Source organism: Apium graveolens, chromosome 8 (genome assembly GCF_009905375.1).
Source record: "Apium graveolens cultivar Ventura chromosome 8, ASM990537v1, whole genome shotgun sequence".
In the NCBI taxonomy this organism is placed as follows: Eukaryota; Viridiplantae; Streptophyta; class Magnoliopsida; order Apiales; family Apiaceae; genus Apium; species Apium graveolens.
In genome coordinates this window covers 235376010-235398557 of record NC_133654.1, presented here as the reverse complement: position 1 = coordinate 235398557, position 22548 = coordinate 235376010, and the positions used below count along the sequence as shown (strand labels likewise).

At 33.3% G+C, this 22548-nt stretch overlaps 1 protein-coding gene across 3 annotated transcripts; it reads left to right on the top strand.

The window, feature by feature from the left end:
- The first annotated feature begins 12784 nt into the window (after nt 1-12784).
- On the top strand, nt 12785-21805 carry LOC141677474 (kinesin-like protein KIN-13A). 3 transcript variants are annotated; one of them, XM_074483421.1, is made up of 14 exons: nt 12785-12922; nt 13180-13311; nt 13394-13657; nt 14042-14263; nt 14727-14918; nt 15783-15887; nt 16044-16121; nt 16395-16476; nt 18310-18472; nt 19096-19425; nt 19723-19941; nt 20025-20604; nt 20697-20762; nt 21408-21805. In XM_074483421.1, the coding sequence occupies exons 3-14, from the start codon at nt 13448-13450 to the stop codon at nt 21588-21590; spliced, it is 2430 nt and encodes an 809-aa protein (XP_074339522.1). In that variant the 5' UTR covers nt 12785-12922; nt 13180-13311; nt 13394-13447; the 3' UTR covers nt 21591-21805. The 3 variants fall into 3 exon arrangements, with proteins under 3 accessions (XP_074339522.1, XP_074339523.1, XP_074339524.1); XM_074483422.1 differs by lacking the exon at nt 12785-12922 and adding an exon at nt 12978-13000; XM_074483423.1 differs by lacking the exon at nt 12785-12922 and adding an exon at nt 13062-13080.
- The last annotated feature ends 743 nt before the right edge of the window (nt 21806-22548 follow it).

Below are 22548 nucleotides of genomic sequence, written 5' to 3'. Positions count from 1 at the left end.
GTATTCTATCCGTTATACTGTTGTTGTGATGTATACACTTGTATATGCATTATCTTGCGATAGATGCATGTTGGTTATTTAGCAAATTCTTGCGATATATTGTAGCATGTGATATGGTATATATGCATGCCTGTTTCATATTCTTGAAAAATATATCTGTTGGTTCAGTTGATAATACCTATGCTAGAGGATAGCGGTATCTTGCATATACCCTTAGTATAGGGACCCAAAGGTGAAAATATTTTCTAAAACCGGGAGTCGAGGATCCCGAGTAATCTTGTATATATGGATATGGATATATATATATATATATTTATATATATATATATGGTTATAGTTTTCCAAACTATTAATCGAATAAGGTTTATTCGATAACTCTAAACTTTTATTTTATTTATTGAATATTATTTGAATATTCATTCGAGGGCTTATGACTCTTTTATATTATTTATTGAATATTATTTGAATATTCATTCGAGGGCTTATGACTCTTTTATATTATTTATTGAATATTATTTGAATATTCATTTGAGGATGTATGACTCCTTTATTTTATTTAATGAATATTATTTATAATATTCATTCGAGGTATTATGACTCAGCTTATTTTATTTATTGAATATTATTTGAATATTCATTTGAGGATCTATGACTCCGATTATTTGCTGAGATATATTCTTTATTTTATTAAAGAATAAGATGTCAATAATCAAACTTATTTTCGATTATTCAAATAAAGATAATACTTTCATATAAGTATATCTTTGGTTATTTAATACTCGTTTTAAGTATAAGTTTTAATACTTCTACTTCAATTATTTTTATAAAGATTATTCTTTATGGGAATATTATTTAATTAATAATATTCAGATATTTTCTAATATTCTGGGGACTGATTTACTTCATTAAATCAGCCTTACTCCAAACACTCTTTAAAGTGTTTTCGAGTCTTCAAAATGATTTTTAAAAGTCAGAGCGGATCCCAAAACTCATTTTTATATTTAAGATCTTCCTTTTAAAGGGGATTTAAATACTCGCTCAAAACCTGGGGAATCCGGCTCTGTGGTGTATTTTATATTCGCAACGAGGTTGCAGATTTGGTAAATGAATTGATTACTTGCCCAACGTTCGGGAAGTAAGCCCATCTCATTGAGTCGGCATAAGCGACAGGCCGGGGTACGGTCTATTATTGTGTAAGTGGCTGGGTGGCAGTCCATCAACGCGTGAGGGACCGGGGTACGGTCGAGCGCGAGGTCCTAATGCGGCCAGGGTGATGACCGGTGAGGAATTCATCCATCTACAGTAGAAAAGGTTACTTATTGGTATCTTTGCCTGATCAGCAAGATATCGGGTTTATGCCAAAAATTCTTTTCCTTTCCAAAATTCATTGGATATTTCAAACTCTGTTCATACTTTACATAACAGAGGTTTCAGGAAATGTTTAAAGGGATATATATATGTGGATATATATATATATCGGGACTAAATAAAGTATCTCATAACTTTTTCATTCAATAATATTTCAAAGATTGAATCTATTCAAGTCTTATCTTGTGGTCTCATCAGTGGGATGAACTTTTGAAATTGATTATAACTTGAACGGTGGTAGTTCAAGTAGTATTTGGGAATGATATAAGTGTAGCGAAGTATTTGGTAACTTCATCTTTTAAACTTATATCTAATTAATAATTGTCTTATGAATGACAAAGATTTTCAGAAAAACGTTGAGACAAGGTTAGATATATGAGATCACCTTGCAACGATATTTTTATACAGTTATACAATGGGACTTTGTGTATATTATGCATGGAAGAGGACTTCCCTTATTTTGAAAAGTATATATGTATATATACTGAATATTTTGCGACTTCATCGCATTAAGATATCAAACTTGGTTCATTTCTTTTGACCAAGATTTTCATGAGTATTATGAGTAGACTCATATACTATTAATCATTATACATATTATTTTGGTGGGCTTGCTGCTCACCCTTGCTTTCTTCTTTCATCACACAACAACAGATAGAAAAGATGAACAGAACCAAGCTCCCGATTCGCAAGCGATTAGGAGACGTTCCGCAGTTTTCTAGAAGCATTGATGCCGCCGTAGCTGAGGTAGGAACTACCAATAGGCTAGGCTTTCAACTTTTGATGGACCAGATTTATTTATATTTATGAATTGTAATAATGGCAAAGAAATGTAAATTTATTCAGAAAACCTTTTAAGGTGTATTGGCAGATAATTATGGAATAAAATGACTTGTGGTTATTTTTGGATGTTCATCTCTGAGACTATAACGTGTGGTGTATGTGTTTATTGTGGGGTCACAGTACAGAGTAGTTGAGTAATTATTAAGATTGGGTGTTATTAAGGGAAATGGAACTCGTGACGACCCGGATCCCCGACCCCGGATCTGGGGGTGTTACACATTTATCTTGATTGATCAAAGAAATATTCTAAGTGTAACATGCAGTGTTGACAGCCTCAGCCCAAAAATAAGTTGGTAACCTTGATTCTTCTACCATTATTCTAGCTGCTTCAATCAATGATCTATTTTTTATCTCAACCACTCCATTCTGTTGTGATGTCCTTGCAGCTGAGAACTCTTGCATGATTCCATTTTCTTCACAGAATAACCTCATGGTAGAATTTTTTAACACAGTTCCATTGTCACTCTAAATTCTTCTTACTTTGAGATCAGGATGATTGTTGACTTACCTTATATGATTGATAATGATTTTACTAGCTTCATCTTTAAATCCAAGAAAATATGTCCATAATAACTTTGAAAAATTATCCACAATCACTAGGCAATACTTCTTGTTTGAGATTGACAATACATTGAATAGTCCAAAAAAATCCATGTGCAGTAGTTGTAGAGGTTCATCAATTGTTGATTATTTCCTTTTAAATGATGCTTTCACTTGTTTTCCTTTTTGACAAGCACCACACAGTCCATCTTTTGAGAACTCGACTTGAGGAATGCTTCTAGAAAGATCTTTCTAGACCAATTCATTCATGGTCTTGAAGTTTAAATGAGACAGTTTCTTGTGTCATAGCCAACTTTCATCTTGTCTTGCTTTGCTGAAAAGATAAGTAATAGAATCTGCATTTGTTGAGTTGAAATCAGCTAGGTACACATTTCCTTTCCTCACTCCATTAAGGACCACTTTATTATTTTCTTTCAGGTAATAACACAGGCTTCAGTTGTGAAAGTAACAGAGTTTCCTCTATCACATAGTTGGCTGACACTCAAAAGATTGTGTTTGAGTCCATCAACTAAAGAAACTTCTTCAATAATGACATTATCTCTTAAAGTCAAGCCATATCCTATAGTATATCCTTGGTTGTCATCTCCAAAGGTAATGCTTGGGTCATCTCTCTCCTTGAACTCAGTGAGTAGAGTAGAATCTCCAGTCATGTGTCTTGAGCAACCACTGTCTAGATACCAAAGATTCTTTCTGTTTCCCTGTACACATCAAAACCAAATCAAGTTAATTTTGGTACCCAAGTTTCCTTGAGTCCAACCTTGTTATCCTTTTTCTTATGCTTCTTAGTCTTTCCATCATTAGACTTAGGTGACTGTAAATCAACCTTTATCTTAGAAGTGGGATTTTAAAACCCTTGATCAGTTATATAATTAACAGGCACATCGGGATTAACATAGTATGGCAAAGATTATGCAAACGTTATTATAGTAAGGCATGCTAAATGGCATTTAGGGCATATTAAATGTAGCATAATAAGGATTGTGTGCAAATGACATATTAGCATAATATGTAGATACATTTTATGCAGGCATAATAGGCAAAGCATGCATGGGTGATATGGGCATGTTAGGAAAAGATGGAGGTGCATACATGTGTGTGTATCACAGACTTGCAATTACTAGATAAATGATTAAAACTACCACACCTAACACATGTCTTTCTAGGTGCATACTTATGAGGTGTGTAGTTATTATGTTTGTTAATCCCTAATTTCCCATTCCTATTATTTTTCCTTTCTGAACCTGCTTTGACCTCAATCTTCTCCCATCTGTCACTCAACTACTTCATTGACAGATGCTCAACATTCACTCTGCTTTCATCTTTGAATTTGCTTGATTCTCCTTGAACAAAGTGTTTGGTTACTGAACCATACTTCTCATTGAGCTTTGCTAGTTTTCCTTTGTTAGTGGTCATTTTCTCATTCAACGGATGAGCTTTATCTTTCGACGGATAAGCTTCATCATCCTTTAATTCAACATCCATTGAAAAACCATCAACCAAGTCTTGGTCCGATTTCTTCTTGTTATTTTTCCAGGCTTCTTCACAGAAAGACTCAATTCCTTGAATTTTGGCAATTTGGGCACTTACATCCCTCGATGATTTCCAGGCCTTGATCACCTCTTGCTCACGCTCAAACTGCTTTCTCAAAATCTCTTCTTTCTTCAAATATTCAGTTAATTCATCCTTGGCAATCTTACACTCTATTTTCAATTTCTTAAACTCAATGAATTAAGTTTTTAACACAACATTTCTATCACTTATAAATAAATTATTCTCTTTAATTCTATTATTTTCTTTAGTGAGTGATTTTAGCATGACACGCAAGTGATATAATTCAGTAGACATGTTATTTATAGCATCATTGCATTCATCTTTAGAAAGGTGTGCTAGGTTTATAGTGATTACCTGATTTCTTGATGAACTGACTTCTGTTTCATCTGACTTGGCCATTGGAGCTAGGTTGACATAATTTATGTCTTCGTCCGCATCTTCACCATCAGCTGCCTAGTCACTTTGTTGAGTAATAAAAGCCTTTCCCTTTTGTTTGAGCAATTCAAAGTATTTCTTCTTATAATCCACAGGCTCATACTTCCTCTTTTCTAAGCTTGGCATTCTGCATTCATTGGCAAAGTGACCATTCATCCCATATTTGAAACATTTGAATTTAGCTTTATCAATCATGTTTCTGTTGGATTTGGCAGCTCCTAAGTTTCTCTTAAATTTGAGTTTTGCAAACCTTTTTGACAGGAAGGCCAAATGCTCATCAATATCATCCATTTCATCTTGGCTTGTGCCGTACTCATCTTTAGCAACCAACCATTTTCCCTTACCTTCACAAATACTTGTGTTTGTTACAGATTCAACAGCTTCAACCTTCAACTCTTTTCCTCTCTCTTGTTCAGCTACTAATGCAACAAATCCACCCTTCTTTCTTCCTTTCTCTAACTGCTCATCTTGCTCCATTTCGAGCTCATACGTTTTTAAGATACCATACAGTCTCTCTAGAGTAAATTCTTTATACTCTTAAGAATTTCTGAGAGAGACTATCATTGGCTTCCATTCTTTTGGTAGAGACCTCAGGAATTTAAGATTTGAATCTTTAATTTGGTAGACCCTCCCATATAAATTTAATCCATTCAGTAGTTTTGAAATCTACTGAAAATATCACTCGGTGAATCACCATCTTCAAAGTTAAAATTTTACATATTGCTATATGAGAAGTTGTATCGTGTTTTCTCTAACTTGCTCAGTTCCCTCACATAGCACTTGAATTTGATCTCAAATTTCCTTAGCAATATTGTAGTTAATGATATTGTCAAACATATCTCCATCAAGAACATTGAACAGAATATTCATGGCCTTTTTATAATTATGAACTTGCTCAATGTCTTCATCTGTCCATTTTGACCTTGGTTTTGGGACTGTTTGCTCATTTCCAACAGCTCCTTAAATATCTGTTGCAACCCTGCGAGGGACATGAGGTCCTTTCTCTATGCAGTCAACATACCTTTTATCTTGAGAGAGTAGATGAAGGTGCATCTTCACTTTCCAGTGATGATAGTTGTCTTTGTCCAGAATTGGGATCTTTACACCAACGTCCTTCCTGCTCATGTTGTTAGATTGCTTTGATCTTTAAACTATTTGTGTGTCAAGAGATAGCTCTGATATTAATTGTTATTCCCTAACAATCTATCAACTGAATTACAGAAGGGGGGTTGAATGGAATTCTAGTCACTTTTTAAACCTTTGAAAACTTTTTACTTAATATATAACTATGTTTGAATATGCTTGAGTGCGGATAAATAATAATAGTATTCAAGAACACAAAGTAAATAAACAGGTGTTTAAAAACTTTCTGGTGTATTCATATTTCCACTAGAGATATATATAAATGTGAAGAAATCTTTGTAATGCAAATAGCACACAGCTGCTTACAAGTGTTTACAACTTAGAACTTCAGAGACTAAGAATATAGCTTGCCTTGCTCTTTTGTTCTAAATCAAATGTAATGCTTAAATTTAAACACTTGCTACTCTTGGTTTATATATCACCAAGTTACATGTGAAATAATAAAAAACATAAAACCTATCAGCTAGTTCAATCACATGTTTCTTCATTTCTCTATCCAATGCAATCCAGTTAGATACTACATCTTTGAACGTCCCTGTTTTGCATGGAAATGAAAATACTTCATTTTCTTCTAATACCTGCAATCAGGCTTCCACGTTTCTTCTATCTACAATCAACCCATATGACTTTCAAGTCACTGTCAAGTCCCTTTCAACTGTTAATTTGGTTGATCATCCGTTGAGTCTTCATAAGATTTATCCGTTGAAACTTGACTAGCTCATCCGTTGAAAGTATGCTAAATTATTCGTTGAGCTTTATAGGGTCATCCGTTGAGATTTATAGGGTCATCCATTAAAGCTTTGTAGATTAGCAGTTGAAGTTGTTTCCATAGCAGTTGATACTCTTTCACTTATACAAAATTGTAAGGCATCTTTTATATATAACTAGGCCACCTATTTTGTATATCTTGCTAGTAGTTAACATGACTTAGAAATAACTAAAACTCCCAAATCCCCCGGCTAATCTAGTATACAGAATGTACTATAATCTTATTCAGTTAAGCTACTCTTTCAATGGATAAATAATGTGAGCATCCGTTGAAAGCTAAAAATTATTTAACTTATCTACTTAGAGTGTTTTTGGTAAGTTATCATCAAGCCTACAACATATTCCTTACACTGTATCACTCAACTCACAAGGTTTATTTTCTGACTAGTTTATTTGTAATCGTAACACTTATATTTGGAGAATTCAAGACAGAATGTGGTTAATAACTTGTGGGATGCCTTAAAGTTACTCTTTTAAGGTCAAGTTATTTACTTCCGGTTACACAGGTGATAATGTGTTTGTTCATTTTGATCTTCATTCTTTTCTCAAACTGAATAGCTACAAATGACTATCCACTGTTGACTGGAAAAAATTATTCGCTTATAGATTTTTATGAGAGTAGTCTCATTAACTTGTTATGAGAAATCTGAGAGTATTCATACTCTAACAAAATTATAATAACAATGAGACAAGCAAATAATCATGAAAAGATTCACATATCAATAGCTATGTTAGCACATGATTTGTTCTTCTCATGGTATTAACCAACCATTGAGATGTAACTTTAAATGATTTGAGCTTCAAATCATTTTTCTCAACTTTTTCTCTTAACACGACTTCTACTTCCTCTGCACACGTCAACTTGTTCTTGAGGTATTAATTTTCTTGTCTAACTGGTTCTAGACTAACAAGCTGTAGTTCTAGTTCTTATTTTTCAATCTCAAGTTTTTCATTTACTTTTGACAGTCTACTCACTTCCTCAGTAGCTGCCACCATGCTTGTGTAAATGTGAAATATTTTTACACTCATCTTTTCAACAGTTTCCTTATATTATGTAGCATTTAAATTAATGGTGGTTAAGATAGGTACCTCAGATTTAGATGAAGATGACTCTCCTTGATTCAAGGCCATGAGATCATAGTTTCCATATTCTTTACAATCATCTTCATCATTTGTGTCATCTCAACTCTTACCTTCAACAATATAAGCTTTTCCCTGTTATTTTCTCAGAAGTGCTTCATACTTGTCGATATCTCCAGTTCTCTACATGAATTTTTTGACTTGTCAATATCTTCATTTCTCTACATGCATATTGACTTGTCAATATCTCTTGGGACTGTCATTTTAGATTTCTCGACATACTTTTCTACATTCCTTGATCTGTTAATTGTTGATATCTGACTTAGAATATTTTTTCCTAGAACAACATTTTATAATCTTGTACTTGGGTTTTATTCGTAGAATTTTTAATTCCTTGATCGTAATTTGATTCTCTTATCCCTCGATAGTTCGTAAAATAAAGTAGTTTTGAAATATTGATTTTCTTCGAGAACTAACGACTCTTACATACACTCATTTGGTTCGTATAATGATAATATTAACTCAGAAACTTAATTTACATATCCCTTTATAGTGTGGGCTCAAAAGTTTTTCCTTGATCATCAAGATTATTATTCATTTATCGTTTTACAAAGTCACAAAAATTTGGGTTATTACAGTATGTATGTAAGAGAATATAATCATTAAATATTTTTCATTAGATTACTTGCAGGCTAGAATTATAGTCTTGGAATTGGTACATTTAATCATGAGGGTTGATTACAATGCACTTATAGTTCATAGATTATACTGTGTATATGTGAAATTTTTGATTGTTTGTGACTAGACAACTTTGATGTGTGGCTTGTCGAGGCCATGATTGACGTTTAACAATTATGTCAATCATAAGCCATCCTTAGTTATATGGGACCAAAGTCATGACATGTATGTCATCTATCATGACTTGCATGCCATTTTTTTATAGCATAAGACTTTAAAAATTGGTTTGGACCTGAATTATGGTTTTATCGTAAATGAGTTGCAATCATCTAGTGATTTTATCAATTATAAATCATCATTACTTATATTTCTTACTTCCTCTATTTCATTTTAATTATCACTTTTCTGCCTCAAGATGCGTTTACCGCATATTAGAAATTATCATTTTTAAATTATCTTTTTGTAAATAAAAGTTTAACTTATATATTTTTATTTAGAAAAAAAATATATAACATTATTATTTTAATTATATAGTCAAAACACTTAAAATTGAGTGCAGAAGAGTCAAGCGACTATTAAACAGAGGGAGTGAAAGGAGACGAGATGTCATTAGTAATGATTTTGACTTATACACATTATTATAATCTATCTATACTATCTATACAATACTATAATAATCAGATTGGAGTATAATTTGGTATGTTTTTTTTTATTGGTTTGCTTATCCCCATTTATGACCGTCGGTTTTTTTTAATCAAGTGATCAAAACCGTTAGATTCAAATACTAAAAAAATATACAGTACTTAAGCTCTCAGGTTCGAACCCCGCCATCAGCAAATATTTATATTATTATTATAAACTACTAAAACTCCCAGGTTCGAACCCCCCAATAGCAAATATTTATATTATTATTTATACACTACCAAATATTCAGGTTCGAATCCTGCCAACAACAAATATTTATATTATTATTTATAAATATATTAATAAGGTAATAATCCAAATAAAAATTTATTGCAAATTTAAATAATATAAAAATATAATGAAGATCCGCGCATCGCACGGGTTGTAAAGCTAGTGAATCTTAAAAATTGGTCTTGGGGTTCGGGTGGCCTGGATCATAAATGAGTTATAATCTATGATGAAGCTATTATTGTATTCATCATGTTCTCATTTTTGTGATTGTCGAATATGATTGTCTTTCTTTTACAATAAATACAATAGCTAACCCTTTGATGAGAAAAGGACCTTCGTGAGAGTAACCACCAAACTAAGCATCGCTCTTCTAGATTTTGTGAATTTAATTGAAGAATCATCAATCAATCAACATACACATATACGGAGAACGAATCGACGAAACCAATTTTTGGAATCTCTCTCTCGGGAGATTCACGTAATCGATATCATCACCTTCATCTACTACAAGATCAAGATCAAGGGTACTGGAAATTCTTTATTTTACGTCTTCTAGGGATCAAGATCAAGTTTGGAACAAAATCGGAAAATCCATCTTGTTCAGGAACCAACTTTCTTTCGAGCAGTCACTTTCTATATTTACCGATCACACACATATATGTACTTGTTCACTGTTATCCATTTGAAAGTGGATTTTCAAATTTCTTATCCGATTGATTGCAACTTGCGGGCGATCAAGTAACAAGCAACAAGCAACAAATAATTATGTAAGTCCCATGTGAATAATACCATGGGCTAATGTTTGTTTCGACTATTTTCAATTTAAATGATTAGATTTTTTTGTTTGTTTGTAGTGGGTATTGATTCTTACGTATATGTTATATTGTTCTTTTCACTTTTTATGTATTTTGGCATGCAAACACAAGTCGGGGGTCTTTCGAGAAACAGTCTCTTCATTTTTTGAAATGAGGGGAAGGCTGCGTAAATCTTACCCTCCCCAGACCATGCGTTAAAGCGGGATATACTGGGTATGTTTGGTTTGCTTTGGTTTACATTAGCTAACTAAATATCCGTACGAAACTTAAAAAGAGAACATTAAATGATTTTTATATATACATTTAATATATTTTAATAATTATTTTGATCCTTTATTTTAGTTTTAAGTATAATTTATGATTACAACTAAATAATTTTAAAGGATAAATTCTATACATTTTTATTTTCAATTTGATGATCAAATTTGTATATATTTTGATTCAGTTTCGACTTTATTCCGAATTTTACCCTCAAAACACTTGCAACTTTTACAAAAAAAATCACATGCAACCAAAAAGCGACAGGAAAAATCAAAATGGGCAATAAAATAAATTTTTACTCTAAGTTGTTTTAACGTATTTGGAAAATCAAAACCTACCAATATTATAACAATATAAATATAGGCTTATTAACCTTTTGGCCCTTAAAGTATATGTATTTGTACCCATAAGCCCCGGAACTCTGTGAGCGTACCCTTTCACCCCAAAGGTATGTGTTTTCATACCATTTAACCCTTTTTACCGTGATAGTAAAAAATAATAGGGGCAAAAAAGGCATTTGACCTCCAATTTGTACCGTTATAAGGGTTAAAAGCTACATTTCTCATATTTTGAGGGAGAAAAGGTACACCGTACATAACTTTAGGGGCTAACAGTTATTTATCTGACATAGTATTAGTTCATCACAACCTTGGTTTTGCCTAGTTCTCCACATATCCTTTTAGTTATATAAAGCATTTGGCTACTGCATATAAAGGCTAAATTAAACTTTTCATTCAAAGATGCAATTGAACTCGGATTTAAAACATACTTTATGTACATGTGAAACTCAAATCTCTCCTTGGTCTGTGACGACGTTAATGCTAATCTATGGCTCAATTTCGACACCATTTCAATGGATGATTTTACGTACATTAATTAGTGGCTCCGATCTTTCTCCAGGGCCATGTTCACTGTGAAGCTATAGTTTTAACATTGAACTGGGTCCTTAGATTACCTCTGGGATCACTTCCATAAACTCTTTCCTTCATTACTGCAGTTTTGTTAAATGAACATAGATCAAACACAGAAACAAGGAATTGATTGAGGATGTTGATGTTAAACATACCGCTTGAGGATGGACTGAAAATTGAGAGAAGATAAAGTTGTCCACCATAAGTTCAACATTTTGGATACATAAAAAACTAGAGATATATTGCAAGTTCGAGAACAGAAAATGTTCTTACAAGGAAGCTCGCAATTTTGCACAAGATTCAGGACATCCTATGCTACCTTAGTATCATACAACTTTATCAAATATTTAGCTAGGAGTAAACAAATAAGCTAACACTAAAATTTGTCGGCATGTTCAGAAACAAGGGTGGTTAAACAACTTTATATCACAAAACTGAGTTTGTCAATTGAAATACCAGCATTGACTAATAATAATTATCACAGGATAAATAATAGTATGACACTCATAGTATGGAATGTTCAGAAATAAGGGTGGCTAAACCACTTTATATCATAAAAATTGTTCGAATCTGCTCTCTAAACTTGGATATAAATTCGGCAATAACTTGAAAGTTCTCGGAGTCCGCGAAGATACTTTCGGACTTTACTAAAGCAGTATTCTTTTGTGTTTCTCCATTCCGATTCTTCCATGACTATGAGATTTTTGTATCAGAAGGTTTCTTCTCAGCAAGTCCTCCTTCTTATGATTACCAAAATTTATGAAAATGATTTCAGACTTTTTCTCTTCATTTATCTCAGAAGATGATGCAGTGCTAAATCGTCCATGAACTAGACTTGTGCTATTCAAATCCAAATTCCAGAAATCATTGCTCATTTCTTTTTCTTCTCAACAAGTCCCTTTTTTCTATTCTTCTCAAAACCTTTCAAGTTCTGATCTGAACTCGAGCCATTTTGAAGTTCTCCCTCAACAAGACATGTGTGTCTCTTATTCAACTTAGAAAATTCAATGCATGCATTTTTATGCTATACTTTGTCAAATAAATAAGTGTTAGCCCTTAAAGTAGAGTATGATGTACATTTTCACCCTGAAAAAAATATGAGAAATGTACATTTTAACCCTTCTAACAGGACAACTGGGAGGTCAAATATCTTTTTTGCCCCTCCGATATTTTATTCTCATGGTAAAAAGGGCTAAAAGGTATAAAAATATATATCTTCGGGGTCAAAGGGTACACTTGCAGAGTTCAGGGGTTTATGGGTCCAAACACATACTTTATGGATCAAAAGGGTTAATAAGCCATAAATATAACATCTTTTTACATAAATATTGTTAAGTAATCAATACGTTTACCAATATCAATATCAATAATAAAAATAAATATTTAACGATATATATAATCAATACAAATACCAAAACCAATGACAATAATTAATATTTAAATTAAATAAATTGGATAAAAATACCGAAATCCGAGTTCTTCTCCGAAATCATACTAAGCCATCTGTATAAAACTTAGGTGATAACCAGCGGCATCTTATAAACCTACTGTCTTCGTGTAAAATATCAAATTTTAAAAAAATCATTTCTCAAGGTAATTTTTAAATTAGGGCTTTTATTTCATCATTCTTGCTTAAATTATTTAATAACTGGATCCATTTGCCGTCTTAATGTACGTATTTTAATTCAATTGTGTATCTATATTTTTCATTCTCGCCTGCATCTGTCTTTACATTGTTGTATTATATGCTTGTATGTATATGTGTGTGTTTGTTATGTCATTTTATTACATGTTTGGTGTATAAGTTGCATTGTTTGATGTTATTGTTTGTTTGATTGATTGGAAATTAGGGTACATTGTGTTCGATTCGATTCGAATTGAATTACGGAGAATTTGATTGGATTGTGAATGTATTGAAGAGAGAGGAAACAGGCTTGCATTGTTTCGGTGTTTTGCTTCGGAATTAGGGGTTTTGCTACATTGTGAGTTTTCAGGTTTTTTACGGTTAGTGATGTATGTAATTGTTTTGCTTTTAATGTTGTGATTGATTTTGGGTGTTTTTAGGATTGGTTGTATAGATCTTGAACATTGGCTCCTCAAAGACGATCGCAGCGCCACATGGGTGGCCAGATGCAACAGAGCAATGCTGCGGCGACTGCTCTGTATGATCACCCTAGTACGGCTGGTGGGTCCTTGCATAATTTGGGGACTTCGAGTGATGCTGGAGATGCGGTTATGGCACGGTGGCTCCAATCTGCGGGGTTGCAGCATTTGGCTTCGCCATCCAGTGGTGTTGATCAGCGACTTCTACCTAATCTCCTTATGCAGGTATTGTTACGTTTTTTGTTTATAGATTTTTAATTGATTATTAATACACAATATGTTGGCCTTTTTGTTGGATACTGCTCTACTGATATACATTGAAAATTATAGTTATCTGTAAATAAATAAGATTTACTGCTTTTGTAAAGTTTATCTTATTTGAGTTTATTGCTCGATTGACCATGTTTATACGGATAGATAACCAGTTCAAAGAGTATTGAAATGCCATGTTATTCAGTTATAAGTCAGTGACCTTCATTTTTTACGGTTTTCATTTGTTGGTTGTTGTGGAGTAATGTTACTCCTTATGTTCGTGAGTACCACCCAGAAGGTACAATGTTGGTTTTTGATGATTATGATTAATCGGGAAGATTGTATATTTGTTTGAAGGGTTATGGAGCTCAGTCTGCTGAAGAGAAACAGAGACTTTTCATGTTAATGAGAAACCTAAATTTTAATGGGGAAGCTGGTTCTGAATCGTATACTCCTACTGCCCAAAGTTCTAGTGGCATTGCTGCATCAGATGGATTTTATTCTCCGGACTTTAGGGGAGATTTTGGAGCTGGTCTTTTGGATCTACATGCTATGGATGACACAGGGCTTCTTTCTGATGTAAGAGTTGTCTTATTATCTCATGTTATTTCCTTTCAATTTCTAGTTCAAATAATATTCATGATTTTGTTGGTACTTAATAAAATGAGAGAACTTTGATGTGCATTTGTCTATTTTCTGTGCATTACGGATGCACATATAGATTCGTTTTCCAGTTTATTAAGGAATTGCTTAGATTCTTGTTCATATTTGTTTGTCTCTTTCAAAAAAAGAAACATTTGCTCAATAGTTTAAAATTTAGAAAAGAAGAAATTTTTGGGTTTAAGTAGTTGAAGAGGTGAATTAAAATGTTTTTGTCAGTTGCATGCCTTATGTAGCGGTTGAATAGTTGGTTTTGCAGTATTCCTTGTATTTTTAGTAATAGTTATGGTCTTCTTTTTTCAGAATGCTATTGTAGCGGTTGGAGTTAGTTTTGCAGAGTTCCTTTTATTTTCAGTAATATTTATGGTATTTTCTCTTTCAGAATGCTATTGCAGAACCATTTGAGTCGTCTCCTTTTATGACTGATGTAACTGAAGCAGTTGACAATGACTTTGAGGTGATACCTAGGTACCAACAACAAAGAGGGCAAGCAGATGGAGATACTTCACTTGTATTGCCCACAAATGAAAAGGATGGTACAAGGGAAAACAATGTGGCTAAGATTAAAGTTGTGGTATAATCTCTCTTCTGTTATGCTTACATTTGCTTACAAATTATTTGGATTGAGCACTATGGAGATGCAACTTCATCTGTGACATGCAACTTAATTCAAAAAATTTTGTGTGTGTTATTACGTTATCTTCTACTTTTATAGTATAGTTGATGCATGGTCTACATATGCACAAAAAAGAACCATATGACCACCTGCATGCAGTAATGGATTAATGTTAGATATAGCTCTTCTCGGTCAGTATAAAGTGGTATAGAGTACAAACTGACCTGTAAAAGTGAAACACTGCAATCACCATGAAACTAGTACTTTTTGAAGACTTAATCATGAAAATTGAATGTGGCTAGTTGGTCCGTAGACTTTTCTGCTTCGCATGCTTAAAATTATTGCTGCATGTAACTTCTCCCATCTTCGTTACATGATATTCAGAGTTTCTGATACTCACATTTTTATTATGGCAGTTGTCCTCACCTTTCCCTTATTCCCTATGTCATTGAAACATTTCCTCTGGGGCTTTTAATCAATCATGTTACATCTGGCACCTGCAGTCCTGCACTATGATCTGAAAATACTTACGTTGCGTCCAATATTTACTAGACTAGTTAATTTGGTCAGTTTATTATTTCATTCAGTGTCTATTATATTGGTTATCAATCTTCTTTTTTTCTTTGTTTGCTAAGTTGTTTTATTGTTTATCAATCTTCTCTTAAGTTACATATTCTATGATTGGTATATATCATTGGCTAGCTTATTCTTGCCTTATCGTGGTCAACAAAATTTGCTGTTTGGCTTCCTAATTTTAGAGCATCTGTGTGGCTTCATTTGATTACCTGTGTGAAATTACACCATGTCATTGTTTTGTAACAGGTTCGTAAAAGACCGTTAAACAAAAAGGAAGTTTCTCGTAAGGAGGATGACATTGTGACTGTTTGTGACCAAGCTTTTTTATCCGTACACGAACCCAAGTTAAAGGTTTGATACATCTCATCTTACATCACAATGTTGTTATCTTTTTCTTTCCAGAAGGAGTATCATATGGTAACCTGTAGTCTGCAGAACAGATCTTTTGTGAAGTAACATACTCTTGAAGTTCATACACTGAACTACACCTTTTGTTTTCTGTTCAAGGTGGACTTGACTGCCTATGTGGAGAAACATGAGTTCTGTTTTGATGCTGTCTTAAATGAAGAAGTGACCAATGATGAGGTAGTAGCGCTTCCACATGTTTTAGATAATGTTGAGACACTTTGTGCTTGCATGTAATTTTTTGGCCTGAAATGAGCACAAGCTTGTGTTCTCTGCACAACTGGTATATAATTTCTTGTTTCACTTAAACCGGTGTTGTGGAGTTATAGACAGATGAGTTGTGCTTCTTTCCATATACTTCGTGATAATAGCAGGGTTGCTAATTTAATTTTGAAAAATAGGTCGCTTCATTAGCTTCATGACTAATGTATCTTCCATGCTTTAATTTATCAGGTGTATCGCGCTACCGTGGAGCCAATTATTCCTATTATTTTTCGAAGAACGAAAGCAACTTGTTTTGCATACGGCCAGACAGGTATATAGAAAAGAATTTGTGGCACTAATTCTACTTTGTTGGCACTAATTCTACTCTTGTTGGTTGAAGTGTATGCCTACGATTAAAGCCTACCAGAATAGATATTTCATCAACATGTTATGTTATAGAGAGTTTATGTCAATGAAAAGAACAGTTGGCTCCTAAGAGTATTATGGTAGTAAAAGTAAATATAGGAATAATCTGTTGCCTTAGAAGTACGAAAGATCTTGCTTTAAAACACAAAGTGCGGCAATGAGAACAAAACATATTATTTGATCTTCTAAATATACCTCAAATAATACAAGTTACTGAAATGGCATGCAATAAACCATATGGTAATAGCTCCATATGATTGAATGACTATTAATTACGATGGGATGACAGTAGTAGCAAGCATTCAATCAAATTTATCAAGGTCCCTGAAGAGGTTCTGTGGGATGCAGTGGTGGAACCAAAAAATCCAGAGGGGAGCAGTAATTCTTTATTCAAAAATATTTTAAATTCGAAAAAAAAACAATTTACACAATAATTCATCTGGATATTTTCTTATTATTTATGAAGTTGTCAGAAGACTAACACTAGTTTTTAAAGTAAAGGGGGACAACAGTGCTAACTTTGGAAACAATTTAAAAGAAATATAGCAATATATATATATATATATATATCGAGAAATTGAGGAATGAGTGTCTTCCTGGTACCAAAAACTTTATGTTGAAAAATTCTCTAGCAAACAACAATATCAGCTACTTGAATTCCTGTCAAATTTTACAAAATCTAGTACTAACTATAAAATTAAGGGTGGCCAGTGCTCTTTTGAGATATACCACTGTTGGGATGAATTTCTAATTTGTCAAGCTGTTTGGTGCTAGAGTGAATAATAAGTACTGTACAGATGTGCCGGGGAAGGTGAAATGGGGATTTGTGACCAACTTTGACCTTTCTTGACTGTGATAAAGAGTAGAGACTACAAGGATAAACCTGCCAAGGAAGGGGAAAAAGAATAAGAGAGAGAGAGATACGTTTGGCAGATATTGCCTTTTACCTGCAGCCTGCTCTTCCTCTTCTTTATTCTGATGTTTTTTCTTTTCTTTCTCCTCCTCCTCTCTAACTCTATACTTATAAACATCTATTGTACAGAAACGTATATTTATAATATTAGAGCAGATTGTTTTCTGTTGATTTACTCAATCACTTGTGTGCATGCGCACGTACACACTCATAAAGCATATAATACTAGTATCTCGTTGAAAAAATTAATTTCAGTGATCTTAGTTATTTCATTTCTAATTATCTAATTATAATAATATGCAACACAATTACCATATGTTCATTGTAATCCAGTTTTTTTTTTTTTTTTTTATATTTTGATGTGTTTTATTTATTCTTTTAATTATCAAAAATATGTATGAATAAAATAAATACCATTTGTATTATATCTGCAAAGTTTCATATTATTTGAATTATGTTATTATGACTTGAAATAGTGCGGTTGAGCTTGAATTGCTTTACCGCAATACATGTTTTAGTTGTTTTATTACAATTTGATCTACCTATGATATGTTATTATTTGTTAATTTATAATGTTTGACATCATTTACATGCTTATATTTGTAATTTTAAACATTGTGCACATTTCTTCATGAAGTGCGCTGCACTTGTGCTCCAAGGGGTCTTTGGGATTCGGTGCACGTTTCGCATTTGATAATGCTGCGAACAGATGATTTGCTAATTAAGTTATCTAGGTGGTCACTTCACATTGCATCTTCTTCGTTTTCTGTCTGAACACAAGTCACAATTTTTCTGGTAACAGTTATTATTTTATTTCAATTGTAGGGAGTGGTAAAACATACACCATGCAACCTCTACCTCTCAGAGCTGCGGAAGACCTTGTTAGAATATTGCATCAACCAACTTACCGTAGTCAAAAGTTCAAATTGTGGCTTAGCTACTTCGAGATATATGGTGGAAAGCTCTATGATCTTCTTACCGATAGAAAGTTTGTACTCGCACTTTATTTTGATTATATATGCCCAGTCTAAAACTTGTTTCTAGTTTATTGAGTTTTAACTTGTTTTTTCATAATATTACTGTTAATTTTCTTTTAAAGTCTTTCTCCTCTCTTTTTCACAAATGGTAAAAGGGAATGGATTTAATGTTCGATGTACTTGTTTCCAGAATGTTTCACTGGATAAATACTCTTGCTAAAATGTTTTGCATTAAACTTTCTATCGGTAAAATGATCATAGAGCTTTCCACCATAGCAAATACAAGAAGATATGATCTTCCTGTTAACATCCAACTCAAGATGCTCTAGCTCTATGATCTTCGAGATATATGGGCTTGGAAATTCAGTGATTTTTCTCACCTACAGCATCTTGAGTTGGATGTTAACGCAGAGCTATTCTTTGGTTCTATGACATGTTTTGTACTCTTTGCACACATAATAATGGTGTGTTGTACTTAAATATACCAGATATAGCAGAGTGTTAGGCTTCTATTTGCCTTCCTGTTAATAAGTCTTGTATTTGCTATGACATTGAAAGTGTAAGTTATACATGGGAGGTAATTTATGTACTTAGTACGTACAAATGGTATACTTTTTTTATTCTTATTTGGTAGGAAACTGTGCATGAGAGAAGATGGTCGGCAACAGGTTTGCATTGTTGGATTACAAGAATTTGAAGTTTTGGATGTCCACATTGTTAAGGAATACATTGAGAGGGGAAATGCAGCAAGAAGTACAGGGTCTACTGGTGCGAATGAGGAATCTTCTAGGTCACACGCTATATTACAACTAGTTGTTAAAAAGCACAATGAGGTAAAAGAAACAAGGCGTAACAATGACGGGAATGAGTCTAAAGTGGGGAAGGTTGTGGGGAAGATATCGTTTATAGATCTTGCTGGTAGTGAAAGAGGTGCTGATACGACTGACAATGACCGACAAACAAGGTATGACTGTATAATTGCAAATATAGCTGTACTTTGTAGCAGCTTAAACTTTATGATAATGCTAGTTATGATTTAAGGCTTGTAATTTTATTATGTCTGGACTTCTTGAATGGAGATATATCAGTTGTCTCTGGCTTTTGTCTAGTTTATAAATTCGTATACAACAAAGTCCCATATCTATTTGTTGACTCTGTTATATCTGATCGTATATTTTTCTTTTCTAATTAGTAAAACCTCAGTATTTTGTTTTGCTTTGCTGCCTTTTTGTTTCATTAAGACTTATTTTACTTATTACAGGATCGAGGGAGCTGAAATAAATAAGAGTCTTTTGGCTCTTAAAGAGTGTATCCGAGCCCTTGATAATGACCAGATTCATATTCCGTTTCGTGGGAGCAAGCTCACGGAGGTGCTTCGTGACTCCTTTGTTGGAAACTCTAGGACCGTTATGATCTCTTGCATTTCTCCCAATGCTGGTTCATGCGAACACACACTCAATACATTGAGATATGCTGATAGGTAAAGTTTTTTCGAGAATGTGCTTGATGAGTTTAAGTAAATTTATTAGTCTTTTTACTAATAAAAATGCATGTAATAAACAGGGTGAAAAGTCTTTCCAAAAGTGGGAATTCGAAAAAGGATCAGGGTGCAACTTCAGCATCACTTAACAAAGAGAATACATCAATACCTCAGGTGTCAACTGTTGGTGAAGATGTTTATGACCAGCAACAGGAGGTTAAACTGGTGGATACTAGTAGAAAGTTTGCAGAAAAGAACTATTATCAAAAACCCATTGCTGATGTAGACAAGCGATCCTCTACCTATCCTTCACATCAATCTTTTAAAAGCCGGGAGGAAAGTGGAATGGTTTCTGGCTTTGTGGATAAAGAGAGGGCTGACCTGAAAAATACATCTGTCAGTTCAACCAGTCAAAAACTGGACACATCATCATTTTCCCATAATGAGGTTGACACAAAAGAGAAGGTGCAGAAGGTATCACCACCTCGAAGAAAAGCCTCTAGGGATGACAAGCCTGATAAGCTGCTGAGAAAAGATGGCACCATCTTTGATCAGTCCAATGCACCTTACCAGCAGCAGAACACAGCATACACAGCTAATGTAACACACGGGCAGCTTGAAACTGAACCCCCTCTAGATGGGAATAATAATGAAATAATTGAGGTTAGTTATATTTATGGGACTTTCTTTAATAAAAATATTTAAGGATTCATCACAAACTATGTCTAATGTTTTAATCCTGTTTTGCAATCTAGGAAAAAGCGGCCCTGATTGCGGCCCATAGAAAAGAAATTGAAGACACTATGGAGATTGTGCGAGATGTAAGTAACTTTTGAAGTTCAATTTCTTTTCTTTTGGCCTTGTGTTTCACTAAACTCACTGTTGGAATGTTTAATTCTGTAGAGAATGTGATATCCATATTTGGCAATTTTTTTGCTTGGTTGGGGTGAATGAAATTCTCTTTTTTATGGGTAATATATATATATATATATATATATATAATTTTCATCCCTCCTTGTATTCTGTTTCTAGTTATCTAAACTAGAGCTCAAACCCACCAATGTTGAGTAGGAATGCTTCATGCTACTTATCTCCGCACACACTTTCATAAAAAAATATGACTCCATCACTGCTGTTCGCTCTTCCCTCTATCATCAGTTCTTTCTCCTCCAGTATTTTTCACCATGTTCCACCATTACATTCCTTCCTCACTGCATTCTCTTCAACCAAACAGGGCAATAGTTTATAACTGGAAAATCTAAAGTGTTAAATTACAAGGGCTGAAGTGTTCATCTGGTTCTACCAATTACATTCATTAGGGAGATAAAGTACATGGTAAAGAGTACATAATAAAAAGTAAATGTAGCAGGGTAGCAGCTAAATGGGGAATTTATAGTGCTTGCAATGCTTTCCCTGTTTTGCTTGTTGATTGAAGCTATTAGGTAATTAACCTATTTTGCTTTCAGGAAATGAAATTGTTGGCGGAAGTGGACCAACCAGGTAGCCACATTGACAGTTATGTGACTCGACTAAGTTTTGTGCTGTCACGTAAAGCAGCAAGTCTTGTCAGCCTACAATCACGGCTTGCCAGGTTCCAACACCGACTAAAAGAACAGGAGATTCTTAGTAGAAGGAGAGTTCCACGCTAAATTCAGAGTTCTCCCTGAGAATGTGAGGGAAGCATCATTTCTTCTTCATGTAGATCTATGTTTTTTTTTGATAGCCAAGCACAATCTTAAAAGCTAATGTACAAAATTTACAAACTTTTCATATGATATGGCCTTTTGCCATAAACTCATAATATGTTGATTGATGACCATACATGACTAATGATTACATGATATTTAAAGATTTTGACGGATAATAATGATCAATGGTTTTAAAAGATTTTAAGATTATAGTTATAATATGAACTAATATAATGGATAATATGGCCTTTTGTCATAAACTAATGATTACAAAATTTCAATGGCAAAAAAAAAATCAACTCTCCTCACTTGTGTTTATATTCTCTTCATTTGTTTGCCACCCTAATCTCTCGATTATATTTATATTTTGCATATCCTCCATCACCATTTCATTTATTCCCGCCACAATCTCGCCCCGATTAAGATTTTAGAACAACTGTCAACTCTTTTTTTTCAATTATGTTTGTTTCTTCTGTCATAACACTTAATTCCTCTCAAGATTCTTCAATAAATCAAAATCGATTGCCTTGATATTAGCTCACCTAAATATTTGAGAAGACCTGTTTATATAACTGCGTAGATATTTAGCTATTGCATAATAATATGAAAATTAAATGGGCAATTATCTTAAAAATAACACAGTCCATTATTATATTTAATGTTATAAACAAAGTAGAAAATATAAGCACACGGGGCTACACTACTGCAAATAAAAAAATAGGGTATTTTATCATCGACTTTTGTTCTTTAACGATGTTATTTATTTATTTATTTGATCAGTTAGGTTGATTGATTTATCTTGTTCCTTTTTTTGAAGTTATTTAGTTTTCTTTTTATTTATAATTGAATATAATACAATTGATTGAATGTGAGTACCAATATACTATTAAATTAAATATGTGTATCTTATAATTTTAAT

Coding starts and splice junctions, on each gene's coding strand:
- LOC141677474 (XM_074483421.1), top strand. CDS start 13,448: ATGGGTGGCCAGATGCAACAGAGCAATGCTGCGGCGACTGCTCTGTAT. Junction 13,658..14,041: donor TACCTAATCTCCTTATGCAG/GTATTGTTACGT, acceptor ATTTGTTTGAAG/GGTTATGGAGCTCAGTCTGC. Junction 16,477..18,309: donor TTTTGCATACGGCCAGACAG/GTATATAGAAAA, acceptor TTTCAATTGTAG/GGAGTGGTAAAACATACACC.